This window comes from Eucyclogobius newberryi, unplaced genomic scaffold, assembly GCF_026437365.1.
Source record: "Eucyclogobius newberryi isolate DKJ021-1_F unplaced genomic scaffold, fEucNew1.0.hap1 SCAF_16, whole genome shotgun sequence".
Lineage (NCBI taxonomy): Eukaryota > Metazoa > Chordata > Actinopteri > Gobiiformes > Gobiidae > Eucyclogobius > Eucyclogobius newberryi.
The window spans coordinates 35,715,776-35,730,399 of NW_027315790.1; the positions used below are offsets into that span (position 1 = coordinate 35,715,776).

The window sequence follows — 14,624 nt, forward strand, 5'->3', positions numbered from 1 at the left end:
TCCAGGACTTGGTGTACATGGTGTTTGGTACCTGCAGCTGCTCCAGGACTTGGTGTACATGGTGTTTGGTACCTGCAGCTGCTCCAGGACTTGGTGTACATGGTGTTTGGTACCTGCAGCTGCTCCAGGACCTGGTGTACATGGTGTTTGTTACCTGCAGCTGCTCCAGGACTTGGTGTACATGGTGTTTGGTACCTGCAGCTGCTCCAGGACCTGGTGTACATGGTGTTTGTTACCTGCAGCTGCTCCAGGACCTGGTGTACATGGTGTTTGGTACCTGCAGCTGCTCCAGGACCTGGTGTACATGGTGTTTGGTACCTGCAGCTGCTCCAGGACTTGGTGTACATGGTGTTTGGTACCTGCAGCTGCTCCAGGACCTGGTGTACATGGTGTTTGGTACCTGCAGCTGCTCCAGGACCTGGTGTACATGGTGTTTGGTACCTGCAGCTGCTCCAGGACCTGGTGTACATGGTGTTTGGTACCTGCAGCTGCTCCAGGACCTGGTGTACATGGTGTTTGGTACCTGCAGCTGCTCCAGGACCTGGTGTACATGGTGTTTGGTACCTGCAGCTGCTCCAGGACCTGGTGTACATGGTGTTTGGTACCTGCAGCTGCTCCAGGACCTGGTGTACATGGTGTTTGGTACCTGCAGCTGCTCCAGGACTTGGTGTACATGGTGTTTGTTACCTGCAGCTGCTCCAGGACCTGGTGTACATGGTGTTTGGTACCTGCAGCTGCTCCAGGACTTGGTGTACATGGTGTTTGGTACCTGCAGCTGCTCCAGGACCTGGTGTACATGGTGTTTGGTACCTGCAGCTGCTCCAGGACTTGGTGTACATGGTGTTTGGTACCTGCAGCTGCTCCAGGACCTGGTGTACATGGTGTTTGGTACCTGCAGCTGCTCCAGGACTTGGTGTACATGGTGTTTGGTACCTGCAGCTGCTCCAGGACTTGGTGTACATGGTGTTTGTTACCTGCAGCTGCTCCAGGACCTGGTAGGCGAGCAGTTCTTGCCGCAGATCATCTCCACACTTCACGATCACGGACAGCAGTCTCCAGTTGAGCAGCTGACCGTACGGAGAGCCTTCTCGGATCCGCCTGGACGAGAGACACGGTCAGAGTGGAGAAGCGCGACTCAAACACCAGTGGTCAGTCAGAAGGGTCATACTGGACTTTCTCCTGCCACGGCTCCTTCAGGGCCACAGCAGACGGGTCTTCTGGGTCTCGTCTGAACGTGGTCGGGGTGTGGGCCAGGTTTTCGGACAGGCGTCTCCTGATGTCTCCTGCTGCGATGAACACTGGCTCTTTGCTCTCCAGACTCGTGATGCTGTCCACAGAGAACTGACTGATGTTGTCACTGCTGCTCGTCTGACCCTCGCCCTGGAACACAGCAGCACGCACGCCGTCAAGGATACTGCAGTATGTTTCAAGATGCTCTTAAACCAGTCCTGGTCCTGGTCCTGGTCCTGGTCCTGGTCCTGGTCCTGGTCCTGGTCCTGGTCCTGGTCCTGGTCCTGGTCCTGGTCCTGGTCCTGGTCCTGGTCCTGGTCCTGGTCCTGGTCCTGGTCCTGGTCTCACCTCAACCTGCAGCTGTCCGATGTCGTCCGTGGCCCAGGCTTCGTCGTCATTGTCATAGTTTTGGACGGTGGAGTAACTTCCTGCTCGGTGCTCTGATGTCATCATGCCGGCCCCGCCCCCGGGCTCAGACGTCACAGACCCACCCAACGAGGCCCCGCCCACCGAGCCGCAGTCCAGGTTCTCAGCTGATCTGGCGGTTCTGATCCGGGTCTCGGGGATTCGGACCGGGACCGGAGACGTCTCGAAGCTCTCGCACTCCAACACCTCAACGTAGATGATGTACGGAGCCTAGAAGAGACCAGACCGGACTAAAGGGACTAAAACAGGACTAAAGCGGGTCTAAAGCGGGTCTAAAGCGGGTCTAAAGCGGGTCTAAAGCAGGTCTAAAGCGGGTCTAAAGCAGGTCTAAAGCAGGACTAAAACAGGTCTAAAGCAGGTCTAAAGCAGGTCTAAAGCGGGTCTAAAGCGGGTCTAAAGCGGGTCTAAAGCAGTACTAAAGCGGGTCTAAAGCGGGTCTAAAGCGGGTCTAAAGCGGGTCTAAAGCGGGTCTAAAGCGGGTCTAAAGCAGGTCTAAAGCGGGTCTAAAGCGGGTCTAAAGCGGGTCTAAAGCGGGTCTAAAGCAGGTCTAAAGCAGGACTAAAGCAGGTCTAAAGCAGGTCTAAAGCAGGACTAAAGCAGGTCTAAAGCGGGTCTAAAGCGGGTCTAAAGCGGGTCTAAAGCGGGTCTAAAGCGGGTCTAAAGCGGGTCTAAAGCAGTACTAAAGCGGGTCTAAAGCGGGTCTAAAGCAGGTCTAAAGCAGGTCTAAAGCGGGTCTAAAGCAGGTCTAAAGCGGGTCTAAAGCAGGTCTAAAGCGGGTCTAAAGCAGGTCTAAAGCGGGTCTAAAGCGGGTCTAAAGCAGGTCTAAAGCGGGTCTAAAGCAGGTCTAAAGCGGGTCTAAAGCGGGTCTAAAGCAGGTCTAAAGCGGGTCTAAAGCAGGTCTAAAGCGGGTCTAAAGCGGGTCTAAAGCAGGTCTAAAGCGGGTCTAAAGCAGGTCTAAAGCGGGTCTAAAGCAGGTCTAAAGCGGGTCTAAAGCGGGTCTAAAGCAGGTCTAAAGCGGGTCTAAAGCGGGTCTAAAGCAGGTCTAAAGCGGGTCTAAAGCGGGTCTAAAGCGGGTCTAAAGCAGGTCTAAAGCGGGTCTAAAGCAGGTCTAAAGCGGGTCTAAAGCGGGTCTAAAGCGGGTCTAAAGCGGGTCTAAAGCGGGTCTAAAGCGGGTCTAAAGCAGGTCTAAAGCGGGTCTAAAGCGGGTCTAAAGCAGGTCTAAAGCGGGTCTAAAGCGGGTCTAAAGCGGGTCTACACCAGGGTTTTCTCACCTTGTCCTTGGAGTTGAGCACTACGGCCTGCGTGTTTGGCACCCGGACCACATGGTGCTGGTGGTCGGCGGTCGGGAGCCACACCCGCCCCGGCAGTTTGTGGTTGAGCAGCGACAGTTCTGAGATCAGCCTCTGCGTCTTTTGCTCCTTCGTGGGTAACGTGGCCAAACGCTTCCCGATGCAGAGCAGAGACTTCACAAACTCCCGCTGAGGACGGAGGCGCTCGGGCTGAGGAGGGACAGAGACCGGGTTAGGACGGGGTTAGGACGGGGTTAGGACCGGGTTTAGGACCGGGTTTAGGACAAGGTTTAGGACCGGGTTTAGGACCGGGTTTAGGGCAGGTTTAGGGAAGGTTTAGGGAAGGTTTAGGGAGGGTTTAGGGAGGGTTTAGGGCAGGTTTAGGGCAGGTTTAGGGCAGGTTTAGGGCGGGTTTAGGGCAGGTTTAGGGCGGGTTTAGGGCAGGTTTAGGGAGGGTTTAGGGCAGGTTTAGGGAGGGTTTAGGGCAGGTTTAGAGAGGGTTTAGGGCAGGTTTAGAGAGGGTTTAGGGCAGGTTTAGGGCAGGTTTAGGGCAGGTTTAGGGCAGGTTTAGGGAGGGTTTAGGACCGGGTTTAGGACCGGGTTTAGGGCATGTTTAGGGAAGGTTTAGGGAGGGTTTAGGGCAGGTTTAGGGAGGGTTTAGGGAGGGTTTAGGGCAGGTTTAGGGCAGGTTTAGGGCAGGTTTAGGGAGGGTTTAGGACAGGTTTAGGGCAGGTTTAGGGAGGGTTTAGGGCAGGTTTAGGGCAGGTTTAGGGCAGGTTTAGAGAGGGTTTAGGGCAGGTTTAGGGAGGGTTTAGGGCAGGTTTAGGGAGGGTTTAGGGCAGGTTTAGAGGAGGGTTTAGGGAGGGTTTAGGGAGGGTTTAGGGCAGGTTTAGGGAGGGTTTAGGGCAGGTTTAGGGAGGGTTTAGGGCAGGTTTAGGGCAGGTTTAGGGCAGGTTTAGGGAGGGTTTAGGGAGGGTTTAGGGAGGGTTTAGGGAGGGTTTAGGGCAGGTTTAGGGAGGGTTTAGGGCAGGTTTAGGGAGGGTTTAGGGAGGGTTTAGGGAGGGTTTAGGGCAGGTTTAGAGGAGGTTTAGGGAGGGTTTAGGGCAGGTTTAGGGAGGGTTTAGGGAGGGTTTAGGGCAGGTTTAGGGAGGGTTTAGGGAGGGTTTAGGGCAGGTTTAGGGAGGGTTTAGGGCAGGTTTAGGGAGGGTTTAGGGCAGGTTTAGGGAGGGTTTAGAGCAGGTTTAGAGCAGGTTTAGGGAGGGTCTAGGGCAGGTTTAGGGAGGGTTTAGGGCAGGTTTAGAGCAGGTTTAGGGAGGGTTTAGGGCAGGTTTAGGGAGGGTTTAGGGCAGGTTTAGGGAGGGTTTAGGGAGGGTTTAGGGCAGGTTTAGGGCAGGTTTAGGGCAGGTTTAGGGAGGGTTTAGGACAGGTTTAGGGCAGGTTTAGGGAGGGTTTAGGGCAGGTTTAGGGCAGGTTTAGGGCAGGTTTAGAGAGGGTTTAGGGCAGGTTTAGGGAGGGTTTAGGGCAGGTTTAGGGAGGGTTTAGGGCAGGTTTAGAGGAGGGTTTAGGGAGGGTTTAGGGAGGGTTTAGGGCAGGTTTAGGGAGGGTTTAGGGCAGGTTTAGGGAGGGTTTAGGGCAGGTTTAGGGCAGGTTTAGGGCAGGTTTAGGGAGGGTTTAGGGAGGGTTTAGGGAGGGTTTAGGGAGGGTTTAGGGCAGGTTTAGGGAGGGTTTAGGGCAGGTTTAGGGAGGGTTTAGGGAGGGTTTAGGGAGGGTTTAGGGCAGGTTTAGAGGAGGTTTAGGGAGGGTTTAGGGCAGGTTTAGGGAGGGTTTAGGGAGGGTTTAGGGCAGGTTTAGGGAGGGTTTAGGGAGGGTTTAGGGCAGGTTTAGGGAGGGTTTAGGGCAGGTTTAGGGAGGGTTTAGGGCAGGTTTAGGGAGGGTTTAGAGCAGGTTTAGAGCAGGTTTAGGGAGGGTCTAGGGCAGGTTTAGGGAGGGTTTAGGGCAGGTTTAGAGCAGGTTTAGGGAGGGTTTAGGGCAGGTTTAGGGAGGGTTTAGGGCAGGTTTAGGGAGGGTTTAGGGCAGGTTTAGGGAGGGTTTAGGGAGGGTTTAGGGAGGGTTTAGGGCAGGTTTAGGGAGGGTTTAGGGCAGGTTTAGGGAGGGTTTAGGGCAGGTTTAGGGAGGGTTTAGGGAGGGTTTAGGGCAGGTTTAGGGAGGGTTTAGGGCGGGTTTAGGGAGGGTTTATGGCAGGTTTAGGGAGGGTTTAGGGCAGGTTTAGGGAGGGTTTAGGGCAGGTTTAGGGAGGGTTTAGGGCAGGTTTAGGGAGGGTTTAGGGAGGGTTCAGGGCAGGTTTAGGGAGGGTTTAGGGCAGGTTTAGAGCTGGTTTAGGGAGGGTTTAGGGCAGGTTTAGAGCTGGTTTAGGGAGGGTTTAGGGCAGGTTTAGGGAGGGTTTAGGGCAGGTTTAGGGAGGGTTTAGGGCGGGTTTAGAGCAGGTTTAGGGAGGGTTTAGGGCAGGTTTAGGGAGGGTTTAGGGCAGGTTTAGGGAGGGTTTAGGGCAGGTTTAGGGAGGGTTTAGGGCAGGTTTAGAGCTGGTTTAGGGCAGGTTTAGAGCTGGTTTAGGGCAGGTTTAGAGCTGGTTTAGGGCAGGTTTAGGGAGGGTTTAGGGCAGGTTTAGGGAGGGTTTAGGGCAGGTTTAGGGAGGGTTTAGGGCAGGTTTAGAGCTGGTTTAGGGCTGGTTTAGGGCAGGTTTAGGGCAGGTTTAGGGCTAGTTTAGCGGGGTTACCTCCTCGTGCAGGCCCTCCACACGGGGGTTACTGCCGCTCCGCCTCAGCGCCGCTCCGTGCACGCTCGGCGCTGTACACGCCTCTGACTTGGACCTTTGATGAGTCCGACGAGACGGAGACACCAAGAAGACCTCTTCACCCAAAACTGTACCTGAACAGAAAGAATGGAAAATGAAGACTAATCAGATGAATAATCAGCCTTAAGATAAACATATGCTACATAAAAGAGCAGCCAAACATCAAACATTTTCACTTTTCTCCCAAATGAAGAACTATAACTCTAAACAATTTAAAATATCCTTATCCTTATTTTAAGATAGAAATGAAGTAGTTTTTGTTTAGAAAAAACGCATTAGTAAATTATTCATCCATTTTCTACCGCTTGTTCCCGTTCGGGGTCGAGGGTGACAGGAGCCTATCCCAGTGACTTTGGGCCCACCCTGGACAGGGGCCAACACAGAGACATAAACACACAGACAAACATTCACTCTCACATTCATTCACTTGAGCCAATTTAGCCTGACACATGTGACTGGATGGTGGGAGGAGCCGGAGAACCCACGGTAACACGGGGAGAACATGCAGACTCCGCCCAGTCTGGCCCATGATCTCCTTCTTGGGAGGCACCCAAATGCAGTAGTAAATGATATATAAATACACCGCGAGTTGTAATTCAGGTCATTCAAGTAATGAACTCTTCTCTTGATAAAGATGATACATTTCCTCATTTGTGAGCCGAGGCACTCGCTTTGTCATAATGCGTCTGACGTTAGCATTAGCATGATATAAAGAGAGGTTCAAACGCGGCGTAAAGGCTTTGAGAGAAGTCAAATAAATGAGGCAAAACTGTTCCTGTGCACGCTAGCTTTAGCCACACACACACACACACACACACACACACACACACACACACACACACACACACACACACACACACACACACACACACACACACACACACACACACACACACACACACACACACACACACACACACACCTGCAGGACATGTGGGCGTGTCGTGGTGCATGCTGTGGTTGGGCTTCAGCTCCTCGGACAGGATGAGTCTGCGGAGCTTGGTTCCTCTGGAGTGTCTCTGGGTGGAGATGTGCATGTCGCTGGAGTAGGCCCCCAGGAGCCAAGCGGAGAGCAGTGAGAAGGTGATGGAGCCGCGGCACCGGTGAAGCTGAACACACACGGACACAAACACCTTTCATAATCAGAGGCACACGAGGGAGAAGACGATGGTGTTTTAAATCCTGGTTTGTAAAGAACATGTGGATAAAATGTCACTTCTGGAGTATTTTAGGATGTTAAACTTTAACAGAAAGAGTCATTTTGTACAAGAGCAGTTTCTGCCTGATAAGAGTGAGAGAAGCTCTCTCACCCGCTCTCGCCCTCTCGTTCGCCCGCTCTGCCCTCGGCCCCTCGGCCCTCGGCCCCTGGCCCTCGGCCCCTCGGCCCCTCGGCCCCCGGCCCCTCGGCCCCCGGCCCCCGGCCCCTCGGCCCCTCGGCCCCCGGCCCCTCGGCCCTCGGCCCTCGGCCCTCGGCCCCTCGGCCCCCGGCCCCTCGGCCCTCGGCCCTCGGCCCCCGGCCCCTCGGCCCTCGGCCCTCGGCCCTCGGCCCCTCGGCCCCCGGCCCCTCGGCCCTCGGCCCTCGGCCCTCGGCCCCTCGGCCCCTCGGCCCCTCGGCCCCTCGCCCCTCGCCCCTCGCCCCTCGGCCTCGCCCCTCGGCCTCGCCCCTCGGCCCTCGGCCTCGCCCCTCGGCCCTCGGCCTCGCCCCTCGGCCTCGCCCCTCGGCCTCGCCCCTCGGCCCTCGGCCTCGCCCCTCGGCCCTCGGCCTCGCCCCTCGGCCTCGCCCCTCGGCCTCGCCCCCGGCCCTCGGCCTCGCCCCTCGGCCTCGCCCCCGGCCTCGGCCCCGCCCTCGGCCCTCGGCCCTCGCCCTCGCCCTCGGCCTCGCTCTGGGCCTCGCCCTCGGCCTCGCTCTCGGCCTCGCTCTGGGCCTCGCCTCGCTCTCGCTCTCGGCCTCGCTCTCGGCCTCGCTCTCGGCCTCGGCCTCGGCCTCGCCCTCGCTCTCGGCCTCGCCCCTCGGCCTCGCCCTCGCTCTCGGCCTCGCCCCTCGGCCTCGCCCTCGCCCCTCGGCCTCGCCCTCGCCCCTCGGCCTCGCCCTCGCCCTCGCCCCTCGGCCTCGCCCTCGCTCTCGGCCTCGCCCCTCGGCCTCGCCCTCGCTCTCGCCCCTCGGCCTCGCCCTCGCTCTCGCCCCTCGGCCTCGGCCTCGCTCTCGCCCCTCGGCCTCGGCCTCGCCCCTCGGCCTCGCCCTCGGCCTCGCCCTCGGCCTCGCCCTCGCCCCTCGGCCTCGCCCCTCGGCCTCGCCCTCGGCCTCGCCCCTCGGCCTCGCCCTCGGCCTCGCCCTCGGCCTCGCCCTCGGCCTCGCCCTCGCCCCTCGGCCTCGCCCCTCGGCCTCGCCCTCGGCCTCGCCCCTCGGCCTCGCCCTCGGCCTCGCCCCTCGGCCTCGCCCTCGGCCTCGCCCTCGGCCTCGCCCCTCGGCCTCGCCCTCGGCCTCGCCCCTCGGCCTCGCCCTCGGCCTCGCCCTCGCCCCTCGGCCTCGCCCTCGGCCTCGGCCTCGCCCTCGGCCTCGCCCCTCGGCCTCGCCCCTCGGCCTCGCCCCTCGGCCTCGCCCCTCGGCCTCGGCCTCGCCCCTCGGCCTCGCCCTCGGCCTCGCCCTCGGCCTCGCCCCTCGGCCTCGCCCTCGGCCTCGCCCTCGGCCTCGCCCCTCGGCCTCGCCCTGGGCCTCGCCCTGGGCCTCGCCTCGCTCTCGCTCTGGGCCTCGCCTCGCTCTCGCCCTCGGCCTCGCTCTGGGCCTCGCCTCGCTCTGGGCCTCGCTCTGGGCCTCGCTCTGGGCCTCGCTCTGGGCCTCGCTCTGGGCCTCGCTCTGGGCCTCGCTCTGGGCCTCGCCCCTCGGCCTCGCCCCTCGGCCTCGCTCTCGCCCCTCGGCCTCGGCCTCGCCCCTCGGCCTCGCCCTCGCCCCTCGGCCTCGCCCTCGCTCCTCGGCCTCGCCCCTCGGCCTCGGCCTCGCCCCTCGGCCTCGGCCTCGCTCTCGGCCTCGCCCCTCGCCCTCGGCCTCGCCCTCGGCCTCGCTCTCGCCCCTCGGCCTCGCCCTCGGCCTCGCTCTCGCCCCTCGGCCTCGCCCTCGGCCTCGCCCTCGGCCTCGCCCTCGGCCTCGCCCTCGGCCTCGCCCCTCGGCCTCGCCCCCGGCCTCGCCCCTCGGCCTCGCCCCCGGCCTCGCTCTCGGCCTCGGCCTCGCCCCTCGGCCTCGCTCTCGCCCTCGCCCTCGCCCTCGCCCTCGGCCTCGCCCTCGCCCTGGGCCTCGCTCTCGCTCTGGGCCTCGCTCTGGGCCTCGCTCTGGGCCTCGCTCTGGGCCTCGCTCTGGGCCTCGCTCTGGGCCTCGCTCTGGGCCTCGCTCTGGGCCTCGCTCTGGGCCTCGCTCTCGGCCTCGCTCTGGGCCTCGCTCTGGGCCTCGCTCTGGGCCTCGCTCTCGGCCTCGCTCTGGGCCTCGCTCTCGGCCTCGCTCTCGGCCTCGCTCTGGGCCTCGCTCTGGGCCTCGCTCTGGGCCTCGCTCTGGGCCTCGCTCTGGGCCTCGCTCTGGGCCTCGCTCTGGGCCTCGCTCTCGGCCTCGCTCTCGGCCTCGCTCTCGGCCTCGCTCTCGGCCTCGCTCTCGGCCTCGCTCTCGGCCTCGCTCTCGGCCTCGCTCTCGGCCTCGCCTCGCCTCGCTCCGCTCTCGCTCTCGGCCTCGGCCTCGCTCTCGGCCTCGGCCTCGGCCTCGCCTCGCTCTCGGCCTCGCTCTCGGCCTCGCTTCGCTCTCGGCCTCGCTCTCGGCCTCGCTCTCGGCCTCGGCCTCGGCCTCGGCCTCGCCTCGCTCTCGGCCTCGCTCTCGGCCTCGCTCTCGGCCTCGGCCTCGGCCTCGGCCTCGCCTCGCTCTCGGCCTCGCTCTCGGCCTCGCTCTCGGCCTCGGCCTCGGCCTCGGCCTCGCCTCGCTCTCGGCCTCGCTCTCGGCCTCGCCTCGCTCTCGGCCTCGCCTCGCTCTCGGCCTCGGCCTCGCTCTCGGCCTCGGCCTCGCTCTCGGCCTCGGCCTCGCTCTCGGCCTCGCTCTCGGCCTCGGCCTCGCTCTCGGCCTCGCTCTCGCTCTCGGCCTCGCTCTCGGCCTCGCTCTCGGCCTCGCTCTCGGCCTCGCTCTCGGCCTCGGCCTCGCTCTCGGCCTCGGCCTCGGCCTCGCCTCGCTCTCGGCCTCGGCCTCGGCCTCGCCTCGCTCTCGGCCTCGCTCTCGCTCTCGCTCTCGGCCTCGCTCTCGGCCTCGCTCTCGGCCTCGCTCTCGGCCTCGGCCTCGCTCTCGGCCTCGGCCTCGCTCTCGGCCTCGGCCTCGCTCTCGGCCTCGGCCTCGGCCTCGCTCTCGGCCTCGGCCTCGCTCTCGGCCTCGCTCTCGGCCTCGCTCTCGGCCTCGGCCTCGCTCTCGGCCTCGCTCTCGGCCTCGCTCTCGGCCTCGGCCTCGCTCTCGGCCTCGCTCTCGGCCTCGGCCTCGCTCTCGGCCTCGCTCTCGGCCTCGGCCTCGCTCTCGGCCTCGGCCTCGGCCTCGCTCTCGGCCTCGGCCTCGGCCTCGCTCTCGGCCTCGCTCTCGCTCTCGGCCTCGGCCCTCGGCCTCGGCCTCGGCCCTCGGCCTCGGCCTCGGCCCTCGGCCTCGGCCTCGGCCCTCGGCCTCGGCCTCGGCCCTCGGCCTCGGCCTCGGCCCTCGGCCTCGGCCCTCGGCCTCGGCCTCGGCCCTCGGCCTCGCTCTCGCTCTCGGCCTCGGCCCTCGGCCTCGCTCTCGCTCTCGGCCTCGGCCCTCGGCCTCGCTCTCGCTCTCGGCCTCGGCCCTCGGCCTCGGCCCTCGGCCTCGCTCTCGCTCTCGCTCTCGCTCTCGGCCCTCGGCCTCGGCCTCGGCCCTCGGCCTCGCTCTCGCTCTCGGCCTCGGCCCTCGGCCTCGCTCTCGCTCTCGGCCTCGGCCCTCGGCCTCGGCCTCGGCCCTCGGCCTCGCTCTCGCTCTCGGCCTCGGCCCTCGGCCTCGCTCTCGCTCTCGGCCTCGCTCTCGCTCTCGCTCTCGGCCTCGCTCTCGGCCTCGCTCTCGCTCTCGGCCTCGCTCTCGCTCTCGCTCTCGCTCTCGGCCTCGGCCCTCGGCCTCGGCCTCGGCCCTCGGCCTCGCTCTCGCTCTCGGCCTCGGCCCTCGGCCTCGGCCTCGGCCCTCGGCCTCGCTCTCGCTCTCGGCCTCGGCCCTCGGCCTCGGCCTCGGCCCTCGGCCTCGCTCTCGCTCTCGGCCCTCGGCCTCGGCCCTCGGCCTCGCTCTCGCTCTCGGCCTCGCTCTCGCTCTCGGCCTCGCTCTCGGCCTCGCTCTCGCTCTCGGCCTCGGCCTCGGCCCTCGGCCTCGCTCTCGGCCTCGCTCTCGCTCTCGGCCTCGCTCTCGCTCTCGGCCTCGCTCTCGGCCCTCGGCCTCGGCCTCGCTCTCGGCCCTCGCTCTCGGCCTCGCTCTCGGCCTCGCTCTCGGCCTCGCTCTCGGCCTCGCTCTCGGCCTCGCTCTCGGCCTCGCTCTCGGCCTCGCTCTCGGCCTCGCTCTCGGCCTCGCTCTCGGCCCTCGGCCTCGGCCTCGCTCTCGGCCTCGCTCTCGGCCTCGCTCTCGGCCTCGGCCTCGCTCTCGGCCTCGCTCTCGGCCTCGGCCTCGCTCTCGGCCTCGGCCTCGCTCTCGGCCTCGCTCTCGGCCTCGGCCTCGCTCTCGGCCTCGCTCTCGCTCTCGGCCTCGGCCTCGCTCTCGGCCTCGGCCTCGGCCTCGCTCTCGGCCTCGGCCTCGCTCTCGGCCTCGCTCTCGGCCTCGGCCTCGCTCTCGGCCTCGCCCCGCTCTCGGCCTCGCTCTCGGCCTCGGCCTCGGCCTCGCTCTCGGCCTCGGCCTCGCTCTCGGCCTCGGCCTCGCTCTCGGCCTCGCTCTCGGCCTCGGCCTCGCTCTCGGCCTCGCTCTCGGCCTCGCTCTCGGCCTCGGCCTCGCTCTCGGCCTCGCCCCGCTCTCGGCCTCGCTCTCGGCCTCGCCCTCGGCCTCGCCCCGCTCTCGGCCTCGCTCTCGGCCTCGCCCCGCTCTCGGCCTCGCCCCGCTCTCGGCCTCGCTCTCGGCCTCGGCCTCGGCCTCGCTCTCGGCCTCGGCCTCGCTCTCGGCCTCGGCCCGCTCTCGGCCTCGCTCTCGGCCTCGCTCTCGGCCTCGGCCTCGCTCTCGGCCTCGCCCCGCTCTCGGCCTCGCTCTCGGCCTCGCCCCGCTCTCGGCCTCGCTCTCGGCCTCGGCCCGCTCTCGGCCTCGCTCTCGGCCTCGGCCTCGGCCTCGCTCTCGGCCTCGCCCCGCTCTCGGCCTCGCTCTCGGCCTCGGCCCGCTCTCGGCCTCGCTCTCGGCCTCGCCCTCGCTCTCGGCCTCGGCCTCGCTCTCGGCCTCGGCCTCGGCCTCGCTCTCGGCCTCGGCCTCGCTCTCGGCCTCGGCCTCGCTCTCGGCCTCGCCCTCGCTCTCGGCCTCGGCCTCGCTCTCGGCCTCGCCCTCGCTCTCGGCCTCGGCCTCGCTCTCGGCCTCGCCCTCGCTCTCGGCCTCGCCCTCGCTCTCGCCCTCGCTCTCGGCCTCGGCCTCGCTCTCGGCCTCGGCCTCGCTCTCGGCCTCGGCCTCGCTCTCGGCCTCGGCCTCGCTCTCGGCCTCGGCCTCGCTCTCGGCCTCGCCCCGCTCCGCTCTCGGCCTCGCCCCGCTCCGCTCTCGGCCTCGCCCTCGCTCTCGCCCCGCCCTGCTCTCGCCCCGCCCTCTCACCCCACCCCGCTCTCGCCCTCTCACCCCACCCCGCTCTCTCTGCTCTGGCCCCGCCCTCTTGTCCCCCCACACACTCACCAGGTAGGGTCTGATGGCGTCCCCGACCTCGGCGTCCATGTGCACATACATGCTGAGCAGCTGAGGCAGGTAGAACTCTGCGTCTGCGTCGGGGAAGCTGAAGAGCCGGTTCCCGATGTAGGCCTGGACGCCCGGCTCTTTGGACTTGTACAGGTACGAGATCGCCATGGAAACGTCAAAAAGCTTGGACTCGAACAGGCGCAGGAGCCACGACTGTTTGCACGACTGGACCGACTCTTCCTCCTCCTCCGCGATCAGCCACGGCGTGCGCGGCTCCGGCGGCTGCGACCGGGGGCGTGGTTCAGGGCGTGGCTCCGGCGGCTGCGACCGAGGGCGTGGCTCAGGGCGTGGCTCCGGCGGCTGCGACCGAGGGCGTGGCTCGGGGAGGTTTTGGTCTCGATTTAGTTCTAAACTCTGGTCAAAATGGTTCCGATTGGATTCCAAAGACTCCTGGTTCTGGTCTGGATGGTTCTGGTCTGGATGGTTCTGGACTGGACGGTTCTGGACTGGACTCTGGACTGGACTCTGGACTGGACTCTGGACTGGACTCTGGACTGGACTATGGTCTTGATGGTTCTGTTCGGGGTTCTGGTCTTGATGGTTCTGGTCTTGATGGTTCTGGTCTTGATGGTTCTGGTCTTGATGGTTCTGGACTGGACTCTGGTCTTGATGGTTCTGTTCGGGGTTCTGGTCTTGATGGTTCTGGTCTTGATGGTTCTGGTCTTGATGGTTCTGGACTGGACTCTGGTCTTGATGGTTCTGTTCGGGGTTCTGGTCTTGATGGTTCTGTTCGGGGTTCTGGTCTTGATGGTTCTGGTCTTGATGGTTCTGGACTGGACTCTGGTCTTGATGGTTCTGGTCTTGATGGTTCTGGTCTTGATGGTTCTGGTCTTGATGGTTCTGGTCTTGATGGTTCTGGACTGGACTCTGGTCTTGATCTGGGTCCGAGTGGTCCTGGTTCTGGAGCCGGACTTTGAGCAGAACTTCTTGACAGGCCTTCAGAGCCACTTCTGGGTCGATCACTGCAGAAAGTCGCTGCTGTCACTCATTTATTTGAACACTTTCTTTTCTAGATCAGATTCAGGTGTAAAACTCACCTGTGCCGGGGGTCAGCTCCGTCTCCATGGCAACTGGCGACGGCGAGTGGAGAGGAGGAAGCGAGACCTCAGCGTCCGCCATCTTGGACTGACCTAAAGCAGACAGAAGATTCCAGACTGAGAAAGGGTCAAGGGTCAAAGGTCAAAAGGTGTGTGAGAGTGACTAAAGACTGGACCAGGACCGGACTAAAGACTGGACCTGGACCGGACTAAAGACTGGACCAGGACCGGACCAGGACCGGACTAAAGACTGGACCTGGACCGAACTAAAGACTGGACCTGGACCGGACTAAAAACTGGACCTGGACCGGACTAAAGACTGGACCTGGACCGGACTAAAGACTGGACCAGGACTGGACTAAAGACTGGACCAGGACCGGACCAGGACCGGACCAGGACCGGACTAAAGACTGGACCAGGACTGGACTAAAGACTGGACCGGACTGGACTAAAGACTGGACCGGACTAAAGACTGGACCTGGACCGGACTAAAGACTGGACCTGGACCGGACTAAAGACTGGACCAGGACTGGACTAAAGACTGGACCTGGACTGGACTAAAGACTGGACCTGGACCGGACTAAAGACTGGACCAGGACCGGACCAGGACCGGACTAAAGACTGGACCAGGACCGGACCAGGACCGGACCAGGACCGGACTAAAGACTGGACCAGGACCGGACTAAAGACTGGACCTGGACCGGACTAAAGACCGGACCAGGACCGGACCAGGACCGGACTAAAGACTGGACCAGGACCGGACCAGGACCGGACCAGGACCGGACTAAAGACTGGACCAGGACTGGACTAAAGACTGGACCGGACTAAAGACTGGACCTGGACCGGACTAAAGACTGGACCAGGACTGGACTAAAGAC

At 63.6% G+C, this 14,624-nt stretch overlaps 1 protein-coding gene across 1 annotated transcript in view; it reads right to left on the reverse strand.

Moving 5' to 3' along the window:
- Positions 1-14,624, reverse strand: part of LOC140362250 (phosphatidylinositol 4-kinase beta-like) — a 31,757-nt gene that overhangs the window by 8,621 nt on the left and 8,512 nt on the right. The window contains exons 2-9 of the mRNA XM_072448349.1: positions 13,747-13,839; positions 12,650-13,671; positions 6,719-6,905; positions 5,719-5,870; positions 2,928-3,155; positions 1,579-1,866; positions 1,169-1,380; positions 975-1,098 (exon numbers count right to left, since the gene is read on the reverse strand). Of these exons, the coding sequence (XP_072304450.1) occupies positions 975-1,098; positions 1,169-1,380; positions 1,579-1,866; positions 2,928-3,155; positions 5,719-5,870; positions 6,719-6,905; positions 12,650-13,671; positions 13,747-13,828 (2,295 nt within the window). The 5' untranslated portion in view covers positions 13,829-13,839. The remainder of the gene's footprint in view (positions 1-974; positions 1,099-1,168; positions 1,381-1,578; positions 1,867-2,927; positions 3,156-5,718; positions 5,871-6,718; positions 6,906-12,649; positions 13,672-13,746; positions 13,840-14,624) is intronic.